This window comes from Mytilus galloprovincialis, chromosome 10 (genome assembly GCF_965363235.1).
Source record: "Mytilus galloprovincialis chromosome 10, xbMytGall1.hap1.1, whole genome shotgun sequence".
Lineage (NCBI taxonomy): Eukaryota > Metazoa > Mollusca > Bivalvia > Mytilida > Mytilidae > Mytilus > Mytilus galloprovincialis.
Genome location: NC_134847.1, coordinates 81,578,337 through 81,593,609, shown reverse-complemented (window position 1 = coordinate 81,593,609; position 15,273 = coordinate 81,578,337). Strand labels below are relative to the sequence as shown.

The 15,273-nt window shown below is 32.1% G+C and overlaps 1 protein-coding gene across 1 annotated transcript; it reads left to right on the top strand.

Annotated features, from left to right (window-relative positions):
• Positions 1–11,952: 11,952 nt before the first annotated feature.
• On the top strand, positions 11,953–15,273 carry LOC143048559 (toll-like receptor 2 type-2). The gene has a single exon (XM_076222304.1). The coding sequence runs from the start codon at positions 12,032–12,034 to the stop codon at positions 14,591–14,593; it is 2,562 nt and encodes an 853-aa protein (XP_076078419.1). The 5' UTR covers positions 11,953–12,031; the 3' UTR covers positions 14,594–15,273.

Below are 15,273 nucleotides of genomic sequence, written 5' to 3'. Positions count from 1 at the left end.
CACTAAACTTGTACTCTGCCATAGAAAAGAAACGAAATTAAGGATTTCTTATAACTCTTATAACTCTAAATTATATATTTTATGTTGCAGGGAACACAGAAAAGTTTATTATGCCAATGATGTCAAAATTATCACAAAAATAAAATGAAAATTTTCGTCCTTAACAAAACATTTTGATTCCACACGAAGCAAACTTAGAAACCATTATCATTGGGGTATTTAATTAAAAAGCAAGATGTGTTTGATGACCCCGCTTGTCAACCAACAAAATAAGAACAGTTGGTTGAAATGCAAGTTGTATCTATTACCTTGAACACTGCTGTATACAGAGATAATCTTCAAGTATAAATGTAAATACCGACAATACCTACCAATGAGTCATCATACTCGAAATTGTCAGTTATTTCCTTATACGACAAACTGCCCTTAAATAACGACTTTGCCATTTTTTCAATTTTTACTGGGTGTCTGCTTTTTACCATGACTTTTTTTGGAGTTATGGAAATTTGTGTATCGGTACTTTATATCATTTCCGTTCAATACTCTTCTTCCTTTTGGGTTTAAAATTAAAATATGTTGCTACTTATGATGAAATGAAGGTCAATGTATAAATAGAAGGTTGATTGTCAATGAGACGAATATCAACCAGAGACGAGTTGAGATAGAAGTTTAATATATGTCATTGTACGACCTTCTTCAATGAGCAAAATCTTGTTTACTTTGTTTTGAAGGCGTAATTTCAATATTTAGATCAGTAACTGCAACATGTGCAATTAAGGCGTTTTACATCAAGTTATATAGAAATTTTGTGTTTGAAATTAACACAAAATTACCATTATTCCGTTCTATTTGTCAGAGATTCATTTGATATCACGAAATACACGAGGAAGATAATGTCTAATGGATGAATACAATAATGCATTTATCATTATCTCTCTTAATGAAGTTGTCCCTAAAATTAGGTGGTTGTACAGTTACTTAAATGACGAGACTAAGTTGTCATTTTAGAAACTACTTGGGATTACACTCTATACAAATTTGGTAACACTTGTCAAACTTTAGTTCAGTAACATTCAGTTTGTTGGCATTCTCACATTTGTGTGTCTTTGAAGTGACTTGAGATTTCTTAACCTAATGTGTTCAATTTTTACGATCGAATGTGAATCACCAAAAGATAGACAACTCGACAACATTTGACTCGAAAAATGATAAGAATGGAATAATTTCACTTCTGGAGTTACGTTAATCACCTTGTGTTTTAATATAGTTCTCATAGATCAAACCTTATTGTTTATCTTGGTCGATCTGTTATATGTGTTTGCCGCAGAGTGTACAGTGTACACGACAATCAGATCTGACGTAGCAAACTGAAGCATATGATTTAAATCAGATTGTTTGTGTGACTGTCTACTATTTATAAAGTTACATGCATTTATCAGTCTGTCTGCTGGCTTTATAAAGTATATATTTAAGACGAATCAGATATTCGTTTTATGGGTTGAACATTTGTTCGAAATAAGAAGGTTGAAAAAACGTAGATCCTTTATTCGTATGTGGACCTGTGAGTCTTACTCAATCGAATACATATCTTATGTTAATCAGATTTTTGTCAAACTTCTTGCAGTTTACATATTTCAAAACTGTATTTTCGGTCTCTACAAAAATTTAAACAAAATATGGTTAATACTGATAAAAATAATTCACAAAGTTTCGTACGATTCCGTATTTTTAATCGGCTGATATTTCATGTCCGTACTGCATGATAACACAAAAATTCAACGCTGAAAAAAATCCAAGAGGTTGGATTTTACTCGCAGTCTCATCGTTGTAGCAAAAAGTGTAATCATTCGAATTTACGCTTCTTTGTTTAGTGTAAATGGCTGTCTAACGTTTGTATAGTAGGCAGCTCTTCTAATATGCTCCACTTCAGCATTTGGGATTTATGTAACTGTGCTTAATACACAAATATTGTTATAAAAGAACACGAAAAAAAGATTCTCTTTTTTTTTTCGGAATTATGGACTATCAAAAACAAGCTACAGTAAAATGAAAGATATTACATCAAAGTGCTCCTTACTAATTATTCAAGTTTATATCACTTAATTAAATCAATGTAATCAATGTTGACGATCTTGCTTAATCAAGTTTATAACGAAAGTTTCATCACTAATACTGGTGGTATAGGTGTATACATTATTACATCATTAAAAACGATGAAATCAAACATTTGTCAGATATGTAGTATTTATCAGCAATGATTTATTCTAAGCATGTTTTGAAGTATAGTTTTCGAAAATTGTGATATTTCTACCGTAACTTTTTATTTGCTATAACATATCAGTCTTCCTGAGTTGACTCAGAAATTATCATTATTACGTAGATATGGCATTGAATTATTCAATTAGAAAAAACTATACCTAATCATGGTACAACTCTATTGACATCTAGACGGAATTCCGGTAGATACCCTAAAAATTATATCAAAAACTCTGTACCATTATCATGCTGGCTACGTATCCCAGATACAGACTGATTGTTTGGACAAATATACTCAAGTGTTCCATTATTACTATTCAACCAACAGTTACATGATGTAAATATGATGGCAAATGTGCGGAAGAGAGCGTTGGTGTTCATCTGAAATTATAATGTGTTAAACATAACTTTATTCTACCCACAAAACGTAACAGGTAACAATATTAAATGCAGATCCATATTACACTAACCACATATTGATATTTAAGCAGGACATCAAAACGTGCCCAGTATTCGTTATAGTCCTTACCTAACATTTATTAGATAAGACTACATTCTGTTCTAATTTGGTTGTTTTGGTTTTTTTATGTGTTTGTGCTGTCCAACAGGTATCGACTGTAATTGTTCTTGTCCCTCAAACGTTAAACGTATGTTAGAAAAGATTGTTATTTAAACAAGAAGCGACCAAATGACACAGAAATTAACAACTATACGTCAGCATACTGTCTTCAAAAATGAGCCCATACCACCGCATAGTCACCTATAAAAGCCCCCAAAATGACAATGTAAATCAATATAAACGAGAAAACTAACGGCCTAATTCATAATTCGTTGGATACCAACTTTCGTGGCTTTCGTGGGTACAGGTGAACCACGAAATTAAATGTTCAACGAATTACAAAATTTCTATAGGATTATATGCAGACTTTGGCGAAACCACGAAATTAAATATCGACGAACATGCAAGTTTTCGGTATCCACGAAAATTGGTACCCACGAAAATAAATAAATCCACAGTATACAAAAACGAATGAAAAACAAATATGTAACACATAAACATACGACAACTACTACATTACAGGTTCCTGACTTTGGACAGGTACATAATACATAATGTGGCGGGGATAAACATATTAGCGGGATCTTAACACTCCCCCTTACCTGGGACAGTAGTATAACAGTACAATATAAGAACGAACTATAAAAATCAGTCGAAAGAGGCTTAACTCATCAGATGGATCAAAAAATACAAATACTACAAATACAAGTGGACGTGGAGTGTATTTTACCACCTGTACCGTTAAATATATATGGTTATTGTTAGTGTGGATTTACGAAACCAACGACTAGCTGACTTCATCGGTGACAGATATTGTAATTCATAATTTAGAAAAGTACGTTATCAATAAGTCAATGCGGTATTGGAATATATCCCTTTTAACTGTAGTTAGATTACAAATCCCATATACATTTATGTATTCTACATCTACGATTTGTACTATATCCTTCGAATAGATCTGTTCGTAATTAATCACATCGGAAACAAACGTTTTTCTTTAACTAAATTTTGACATTCAAACTGTCTATAAGATACTAAGATGGTAAAAGATACCAAAAGGACATTCACAAAATAAAATGATAACACTATGGCAAAAACTGAAAAGACCACCAGACAAACAATAGTACAAAAACACAACATAGAAAACTGAAGTCATGTGTAATTTTTCATTAGTTTTGAAATCTACTTTCATTGTGTGATCATGTGATCTGTTTGAAGCTACATGGGTTAAGGGTATGGCTTACAATGATATTGTGGCATGGCTTTTCGGACAGATCAACAATTTTTATACTGTTCGTACATTGTGAGACGATACAACAGGTTACATATTTTGTTAGTTACATAACGAATATGGCATCTGTCTTTACACTGGCATGTACAGTAAAAATCATTCAATGAATGATACATTATGTTCATAATAGCCTTTTGAAACTGTCGCTTTTTAACACGTAAATAAACTATTACATTTGCAATTTATTGATACTTGCCCAAATCAAACCAAAATAATGAAAATGTAATAATTTTAACATTATGGATATAAATTTAATATATTCACCTTTGAGTGGTGATAATCCAAACTGTTCCGATAGATGGACAGACAACGTCAGGTAGTGTATACGTACGTATCGTTTTAACTTTGTAACCAGAGACTGCGAATTATTTCAATCTTATTAGATAACGTTATATCATTCCGATAAGACATCCCAAATTCTTTTACACTTTCGAACCCTTTTTAAAACAAACTCAGTTTAGAAATATAAACATAGGTACAGGAAAAGTCGAAACATCCCTTTCTATTACCAAGTATGTAAATTGTAACCAATTTTTTCACGAGACTGTCACATGATATTGAATTTTACAAAATATATGGACAATTAATGTTAAATCATTTAACTTAGTTCAGCTTTCCAACTGTGAACTGTCCGTTTCTAAGTAGCAGCATCTTAGCAGCACCTGCATACGGGGTATATATCTCATAATTGATACGATATTCCCGTGCTTGCATTTCCTACCATGATTTTCTTGATAGAGGGTTGCTGCTCACAAGGAAGCTATTAAACAAAGAGTTCCAAATGGTGAAGTTGAAATCATCCCTTCGTAAATTTTACGGACGCCCTTACGAGTTGGTTGACCGTTATGGAATAACCGTTTCAAAAATGATATCGGATATGTTCCATACGTCGTTACTACAATCCCCTTCTCTTTAATGAATGTGACCTACCGAATTGGACTATTTACCAGATTTGTTATCACATAAGCAACACGACGGGTGCCACATGTGGAGCAGGATCTGCTTACCCTTCCGGAGCACCTGAGATCACTCCTAGCTTTTTGGTGGAGTTCGTGTTGTTTATTCTTTAGTTTTCTATGTTGTGTCATGTGTGCTGTTGTTTGTTTGTCTTTTTCATTTTTAGCCATGGCGTTGTCAGTTTGTTTTAGATTTATGAGTTTGACTGTCCCATTGGTATCGTTCGTCCCCCTTTGTTAACGGAAATGCTAGAGTGGTTTGTTTCTACAGTCCTTATAAGAAAAATATCATTTCACTGGGTTGATCGAGGACTTAGGGACTCAGATTAGGGGAGGTGTCAGCACTCACAAACATCTAAAACTCTCTGCAGCATTGTAACAACAACATCAATTTATCATCGTGTGATGTTTGCTAGCATTATGCCATTGTTGTGTTAATTGTTTATTATTGTAGTTTAAATGATGCGGCTCCTATATCATTGTTAAATATTTGCTTTGACAGTGACATTTTAAAGCTGACTATTCAAAATTGATTTTGCTCCTTGTTCATGTGGTTAATGACCTGTGATGAACTTTAGTTGTTTACATCTTTATCTATTTAAGAAATATTTAATGCAAGCTATACTTTATTGTTGTTTTAACGTCTGTAGGTATTTTATTCGTGAATATGTTTGCCCGAGGGATAGTCAGGAATATATAACACGAATGCCTTTCCATGTTAAAACTACAATAAAGTATAGCTTGCATCAATTATTTAGATTCTGATTAAGACATTAAAAGTTATTTCTATGTGCGATGTGTATAAGTGCAGATCGTTTGTGTAGGCTCTTCCATGAACCTCCCTTTTTGTTTGTAAAGAAGCTAACACATAATCACACATCTTTTACTCAAATTCTTTGAAAAAGGATGCACACTTATAATTATGTATTACAGGATTGCAAATTAACTAATGTTTTCTTATTCAATTTCATTTTATGATATTTTTACACCACAAACTAACATTTTGATGTCTGCTCGAAACATCGGTATGAACAGTTCTGATTCAAAATAAGCGTTCTATAGTTTAGCAGCAATGAAAAACTATTTCTTATTAAAAGTAGTGAGCTCGAGGGGAAAGGACGTTAACTTCTAAATTTAATTTAACCAGCTACTTATAATTTGATATATTTTCATTTTATATCAAGTTATTGCACCGAATGTTTGATTATTTGTTCTCCTTTTTCATCCGGTGTGTTTAGAAGTGTTCTAGTATATTAAACAACACAGTTTGTTAGGTGTATTACCACCAAATCATGGTACGTCACATCCGGTTGTATACGAAAGGTAATTAATCCTACATTTTATTGCAGTAAAAACATTTCTGTGTCATAAACATATGTCTTGGGTATTTCAAAACAGCATTATTTTTTATTTGGGATTTCTATAGAAAATTTTGTAATTTCTTATATTCTGCTATGATAGAACATTATCCTAGGAAATACTTAAATAAATATATAGTTATAAGTACATGAAATTATTTTTAATGCTGTAACGACAAATTATTCACTAAAAGAGAAGCATTTTATGTCGCTGTCTGGAGCGCGGCGTAAATTTAATTTTTACGTAAGGACTTATTAAAACCTCCTTGGAGGCAGTAAACTTTTATATGGATTGTTCATTCTGCTAAAATGCTTCAATTACTCATTTCTTATAACACTTCTACTAAAATGAGTGAAAGTTACCCCATTATTTTTATCTATTGGCCTGAAAAGTAGAAATTTGAGGAGATAAGAGGTATAAATTGACCAGAAGAGACCTTATAAAGAAGACAAAGAGGTCCATTAGTGGTATTTATCTTCCTAAAATCATCTTCTGTATCATATTTAACTGTTTGTGGGCAGATAAGATAGATATTTCATCATTTATCGGTTCACACTTTATTCGATCTTGATGCGGCTTGGTTTGGATTTGTCGAAGAAATTTTGCTCGAATCGCTGTAGATGTCGTCTTTCATTATTCTAGATTTTTCTCAAACTGTTGAACTGATTATGTCAAAACTTGACAGAAATGCTTGAAATAACCAGTATAACAAAGGAAAAAAGTTACATACAGTTTATTAAACAATAATGTCTTCTTTAGGTGTAATACCACCAAATCATGGTACGTCACATCCGGTTGTATACGAAAGAAGGTCTAAAAAAATATTCCCTTGAATTTGACAGTTGTAGGTAATTAATTCTACATTTTATTGCAGTAAAAACATTTCTGTGTCATAAACATATGTCTTGGGTATTTCAAAACACCATTATTTTTTATTTGGGATTACTATAGAAAATTTTGTAATCTTGAGGTTACATGGTGACTAAACCTTGTTCACAGATAAAAGAGGGACGAAAGATACCAAAAGGACAGTCAAACTCATAAATCTAAAACAAACTGACAACGCCATGGCTAAAAGTGAAAAAGACAAACAGAAAAACAATAGTAAACATGACACAATATAGATAAAAATGAAAAAGACAAACAGAAAAACAATAGTAAACATGACACAACATAAAATAAGGGGAGAAATTTGATTGGTTAACTTCCAATGATGGTTATTTTCTTATATGCAATGAAATGTTGTATGAATTTTTTTCTATAGTACTGGATAGGATAAAACTTTACTCATGCCAAGTATTTCTTTATTTAAAACAAAGATAAATTATGCACATTTTTTTTTTGAAAAGTGCAAATTTAACAAAGACTAATAGTGGAAAATCAATGGTGGTATTACACCTTAACTGCATCTGTCCAAACATAAAACACCATCAGAGGCAAAGGCATAAAGTGTCTTATAAGATTATAAGAGAAAAATATAGTCAGGAGGAATTTGTTGAACGAATCTATATTTGATCGATTATATACTACAGGGAGATAAATGTGTAAAAATAAGGTGTAAGTTGTAATCAAGTGTTATTATTAAGAAAATATATAAAGCGTCTCAATGATCAAAATTAGTGTTTTAATAGAAAGTGCTCTAATAGAAAGGTCCAAATAATAAATCATGCATATTATACAAAAACAAAATCACAAAAAACTGAACTCACAAATAATTCACAACGGAAAGTCCCCAACCGTATGGCAAAATCAAAAGCTTAAACACATCAAACGAGTCGACAACAATTGTCATTTTCATGACTTGGTGCAGGCATTTTTATATGTAGAAAATAGCGAATTAAACCTGGTATTAAAGCTAGCTAATCCTTTTACATGTATGGCAGTCATATAAAAATTTTCAGGGGTTTTAAACTTACACAACAATAATCCAACATATTTTTTGAAAAAAAAGTTGATCAATACGTCCTTACTCACTTGCACAAGTTTCGAAGTCTACGATTTTGAGATACCCGGAAATTCCTCTGATTTGTAATAAATCGATTGTGTCCTACCCCCGATTTTGAAATTTTGATTGCGTGTATAAACATGTCCGGTGATGAATGCGCAACAAGAGATGATTGTCCTTGTAAGAACCCGATCTCACTCCTGTTGAAGTTCCACCTGGTGTTGTTTTATTTGCTAATTTTATTATACAATAGCCGAAGGCCATCAAACTGTTTTCAATGCAGAGAGAAACTCCCGACCCGGAGGTGTGCTTGGGCTGGCCTCTAACAAAAATGTATATTAGTGCAGTGATAATGGACGTCATACTACAATACGAAATATACAAAAGAAACTAAAATTTAAAAGCATACAAGACTAACAAAGGCCAGAGGCTTCTGACTTGGAACAGGCGCAAAAATGTGTCGGGGTTAAACATGTTTTATTATATCTCAACCCTCCCATTATACCACGAGCCCATGTAGAAAAAACAAACACACAACAATACGCAGTGTAAAACTCAGTTCAAAGAAGGTCCGAGACCGATGTCAGAATAGGTAACAAAAGAAACCAAACAAAATGGCAATGATAGGACTTCTAGCAGTTACTGACAAGCTAGCTCCACTGAATACTGTTTTATAGTTTTTTTAGGGTTTTTCACGTTAAGTTTGTTTCGAAATTTTTAACATTTCAGGTTGCAAACTTAACCAATAAAGCTTTTTCTGACATGGCCCATGTACATTTAATATTCGTTATGTTATTATGTTAAGTAGTTCGAGTATAGATAATCAAGTCCAGTCTTTTAATCAATATTAAGACATTTCAACTGGCATTAATAAATAGGAAGATGTGATATGATTACTCTCTATCTAAGTCAAAATTTGTAATAGTAAACCAATATAGGTTAAGGCATTAAGTAGTACCTCTTTTCAAATAACGTAAGATTTATAGAAGTCTCCCAGTACACAGGGAATTTTATCATGAGTGCTTACATAACAGTTGTAAAGATTGAACTACAAAGAGAAGATAACTATTTTCTATTTCTGCTTTCGGTATCAACAATGAATCACATTAACAAGGTAAGAAACAAATGTATATTTGCTATCATATTACGCTGTACATACTTAATTCGATATGTTGTAATTCAACATAATAATCATTAAAAAGGAACAAACAAATTATATATACATAAGTATGTGCCTATGATATGACGTAAAGAAAAAAGTGTGTTGTATACATCTTAAGCTTGCAAAAGTCATATTATCATGCATTTAAATTTGTTATTTAATTAAGAAGATAGTAGTTTATCGATGTCCTAATCTCATCAATCAATTAGAAAGAGGCAAATCAAGGTTGATGGACGCGAATGAATCCAAAGGGAGAAAAAGCAAGGGTATTTACCTTTTACTATTAATGCAACCCCAGCCACTAGAATTCACACTTAAATAAAACATTTAACAAATGTTACATGACATGCAATTCATTATCTTGTCTGCAATTCTAGTTTTATTTTGTTTTCTGTTGGTGTCCTTGACGTTTTGAATGACATTTCGTCCGAAATGTTTTCGTTTTCTCCGCTTTTTTTAAATTTTCTTTGGATTTTTTCTTTGTTTATTTGTAAGAATGTTTGTCCTTAATATTAACTGAAATGAAAACAATAACATGCATCAGAAAATTTGCGGCGTTAACCGTCTTTTTACAATTATTTCTTTTATTTTGAGAGATCAATAATTTTGGATAACTATTTTTAGATACATTCAAGAAGTAAAGTATATTCTCTGGTGTTATGTCTTTTTGTTCTTGGCTAAATGATACGAAAGTGGGTTTATTTACTCTCAAAACTAATTTAATCCAGAGTATCAGAAAGAGATTCAAAATGATAAAGAAACATAATGTTTACTTCATATTTTGTAAAATATTTGTTATAACAAACTTGTTTTTGTAAGTCCTGAACTGATTTTACCTGTTGATTATATATTGACCGGTTTACAATACCATTACGGTATCTAACACTTGTGCATCCTGTTGTCTTAAAAAGTTAACCTTTCGTGATTTATTGCATAATTTACAACTGGCAAGAAATTTTTTTTTTCAAACTTTATAATTTAATTTAGTTAGTAAGTAGTAAAGTGTCAGCGTAATTTTTTTTTTTTTTTACTAAAAAAATCAAACTATTATTCATGATGTCTAAATATATGGTTGTCCTTAAGTGTCGACTTCCGTTATCACTTAGCTGTCAGGTTTTTGTCAGAAACCTTCAAACTTTTTTTATTTCATTGTCATCCAATCTTAAATTAAAATCAAGATTTGCTCTTTTCAAATTCCAAAGGAAATTGATAATCAACAAATATCTGAAATAGGGAAACATTTAATCAGAACATGAGTAATTTCCTATTTTCCACAGTATTTGTTATCCTCATCAATCCACGATATTTTAAAGCATTGAGGAATAATCAACTTCAAATGAAAATGGGATTTGTAGAGTTTAATGTCAAATCTTTATACGGATGCAGACAAAAATGGTCAAACAAACCGGTTTTTGTATTAAATCTAAATACAATAACTGTATACACCAAGGACAATTTTCTACCTGTTTCCAGAAGCATTCTGGATGTGAAACACGTATGTTTTACCAAAATTGGAATCGGCATGCCCCGAATAAATCGACCAATTACAATTGTGATCTAGAATTTCACAATGTTTTGATATATAAAGCGCCCTCCGTAGATAAACAAAAAACGCTATGTTGTCGTGGATAAACGAAACCATGTTAAGGAGCTGTGCAACAGAAAATAATTTAGTAAACGAACATTGAATAACACGAGAAACAGTTTTAAAGAAATATAAATCGAAATATTTAACATCAAAATGTAATAATCTCTGTTTTTCGTTTGATTCTCATATCATAAGCGTATGTTATTTGTTATCTTATATTTCGTTTATGTGTGTTTGAGTTATCAAAAGTACCAGGATTATAATTTGATACGCCAGACCAGCATTTCGTCTACATAGGACTTATCAGTGACGCTCAGATAAAAAAAATTATAACGCCGTTCAAGTACAAAGTTGAAGAGTAAATTCCAAAATGTTGTGCCGAATACGGCTAAGGAAATCTTTTCCTGGGATAGAAAATCCGTAGTTGTTCGACAAATTCAAAGTTTTGTAACAGGAAAATTATGTTAACACCGAAGAGCTGACTACCTTGCTGGTGATACCCTCGGGACAAACGTCCACCAGCATTGGCATCGACCCAGTGGTTTAAAAAAGTTATCAAAGGAACCAAGATTATAATTTAATACGCCAGACGCGCGTTTCGTCTACATAAGACTCAGAATTGACGCTCCGATCAAAATAGTTAAAAAGCTAAACAAGTCGGTGGTTTCTTGTTTTTTTTTATATTTCCTCTTATATTTGTTGTATTTTCATCGGTTTAAGTTTGACCCGGATGTGTTTTCTCTCAATCGATTGATGACTTTTGAACAGCGGTATAGTATTGTTGTCATTATTAAGACCTTCTTTTTTATGTTTGTTTTTCTATTTTTTTCAGGAATCATCTTCATTTTGTTTAGTTTACGTGTCATTCCAACTGTAATACTTATAATATCATTAGTGATTTAAACAATATCAAAGATGCCGTCATTAGCTTACCTTATTCTATTGTTAATAACTTTTACCGTGTATGCACATAAATGTCGGATGGTACGACACGGTGATCAAACAATTGCAGATTGCACCAGACTGAAGTTACATGATGTTCCGACAGGTTTACCATTGGATATATCAGGTCTAGATCTGAGCTTCAATCAAATTTCAAAGATAAAAAACAATACCTTTGAATCATTTTATAATTTGACAACATTGAAAATGGATTTTAACAATATTGATACTATAGATGGCTATGTATTTCAAAGTTTCAAAAGATTACGATGGCTTTCAATGAGGCACAACCATATTAACATATTTTCTAAAATATTTGACATTGCACTTAAGCCGTTATTAGGCCTTCAACATTTAGATATCAGATACAATATAAATAAAACGATGGATATATCAAAACCAATGGTTTATCCTTACTTTGGAAACCATTCGTTTTTAACCGATTTATACATGGATATTGTGGAATACCCTGTATTTTATTTCAGCGGGTTCAAAACGTTATCGAAACTGAACACAATAAAGTTTGCACAATGCTATTTGAACCAGATGTCGAATGACACCTTGGTAGATTTACCATCAAACATTACTGCAATCTACTTTCACCAGTGTGTCGGTAAACTATCGATTGTAGAGGCAGACTTTTTAAAGCCGTTTCCACTTCTTCAGATATTAAATATGGATAGAGTAGCTATACAATTAGGGGATGCTTTAAAACTTCTATATCCTTTTACGCATACCAAGATGACCTCGATTATATTCAAACAAATCAGTCCTCATGTTCCTAAACCTGTTTTTATAACTCGTGTTATGACTCAATATTTGATGCATATTTGTGTAAAAACTTTAGTTTTAGCAGAATGTGAAATTGTAGGGTATGAGAAAAAATCTCTACTTGCATTTAAATTTCCAGAATGTCTAGAAAATGTTGTATTTTCAGGTAACCGATTTTCATTAGCATTAGGACCTCATTTAAGGGAACTGATAGTACTTATGAGTAAAGCCATCAATGTGAAGTTTTTTGACTTGTCTTATAATGCAATTAACTTCAACAATATTGAATACTGCAACCTAGACGTGCTGAATAATCCTTCATATGCAAAAGAAGTATATAGTAAAGGATGCCAAATTAAGCCTACAGCTACAAATGAATATAAAGATTACAGACCAATACTAGAAAAAGGTCAAATGGTTGATGAAACTAAATTTCAGATTTATTTACCTGTTAATCTTACTTTTCTTCGTGTTTCCCATTATATGACATCATATCGACAGACAGGACAAAAGTTATTTGTAGCTAATTCTAGTAAACTCAGATATGTAGATTTCTCATACTGGCAGATTAAGCAGTTTCCTGAAATATATTCAGATGCTCCTTTTAATGTTAAATACATGGACATTTCTGGACTTAACGCAAGTATTCTTATTCATGAGACGTCAATACCTGTTTTTCAAAATGTCCAAACAGCTATTTTAAAAAATGCCATGCTGGGTCTAACTATTGGAAAGAACGGCAAAGTTTTTCAACTATTTCCAGCCGTAGAAAAACTTGATATATCATACAACAACTTATGGTATCTAGATGAAGATGCCTTTGAAACAAACTCAAATTTGTCAAATGTTAATATAGCACACAATTTACTGCAAGCTATACCTATAGCCGTGATTAATTTGCCCTTCTTAAGTAAACTTGATATAAGTTACAACCGCCTTCAAACAATTAATAAAACATTTAGAGACTGGATGGACGAGAAAAGTTCTGAAGGAATATTTTATTTGTCGATAGAAGGGAACAGTCTTAAGTGTACATGCGACACGTCAGATGTGATAAGGTGGCTTTTCAGCACAAATGTCTTTTTTGATCGGGTCAATAAAAACTTCAGCTGCACATTGGCAAATGGATCGGAAAGTAACACAGTGGATGTATACAGACGATTTCATGAACATTTTAGCAACTGCAATAACAAAACTTGGTTGCGCCTTGGAATAGGGCTTCTTGTTGCATTTGTCATTTTCACTGTACCGCTTGCAGTAATTTTTAATTTCCGATGGAAAATAACGTTTTGGATATATCGTAAATTTAAGAGAGTCGTGGAACATAAACTAAAAAGAAAATTTGATTACGATATTTATCTGTCATATGCTGACGACAGGTTTCAGTGGGTTCAATGCGATTTTCTTCAGAGAGTAGAGACTTTGTGGCACATGAAAGTGTGCGTAGAGGACCGCGATTTCCAAATTGGAGTATCAAAAGCAGATGAAATAGCAAATGCTATTGCTTGTAGCAAACATGCAGTTTTCATTATGTCGGAATCGTACAAGGATAACGAATGGAACAAATTTGTAATCGAAAGAGTCAAATTTGAAAAATGCAGAAATTATTTGCAGAAGATAATCATCCTGGTAAAAGACGCTACATCATCATGCGTTCCACCGGAGTTGGACGACATTCTAAAGAATGTCACTATAATAGACTGGGATGACAACGAGACGGGCTGGGACAAACTGCGAATGTCATTATTTACTGATTCCTTTTAATTAAACATGTTTGAGCAAGTAATACATGTTAACCAATTCGAAGTTGACAAATAACTACAAATGACGACACTTTATGTAAATCATGCAGCTAAAATAATCGCTGGACGTGTATCTTCGCCTATTAATAGCTTTACAACTAGACTTTTCTTTCTTTTGTAATATTAGGGTATATAAGGTATGAGGAATATGTAAAAAGATCAATTTATGTCAAGCCGACCAGAAAGAAGTAGCAGGAAGTCTATCCTTCATATTAATTGTAAAGAAATCCCAATCTAAGTGGGTACTTTAAAACTTTATATATTTTATAATTTGATTATGCTGCTAGCAATTACGATAATTATTAACATACACGACGATTAAGGTTAAGTAATAAAATATATCACATTGGGTTAAAGACTTTTAAGGTAAAACAGGAAACAAATATGGAAAACATTTATGTGAATTTCAATTATCCATTCATTGTATTCTAGATTTAATGTTTTAATGATTTCATTTGATTCAATATATTAATTTGTCATTCAAAGATATATTGATGGCACTTTTATAAAAATAGTCTTCCCTAGTTCAGCATTTCAATAAAGGATTCCATTTTGTTAGAAGAAGAAATCCTGGGATTGTTTTCTGGAAACGATCCTTATATTAGACATAAGCTATAATTCACATGACTATATCAAATCAGA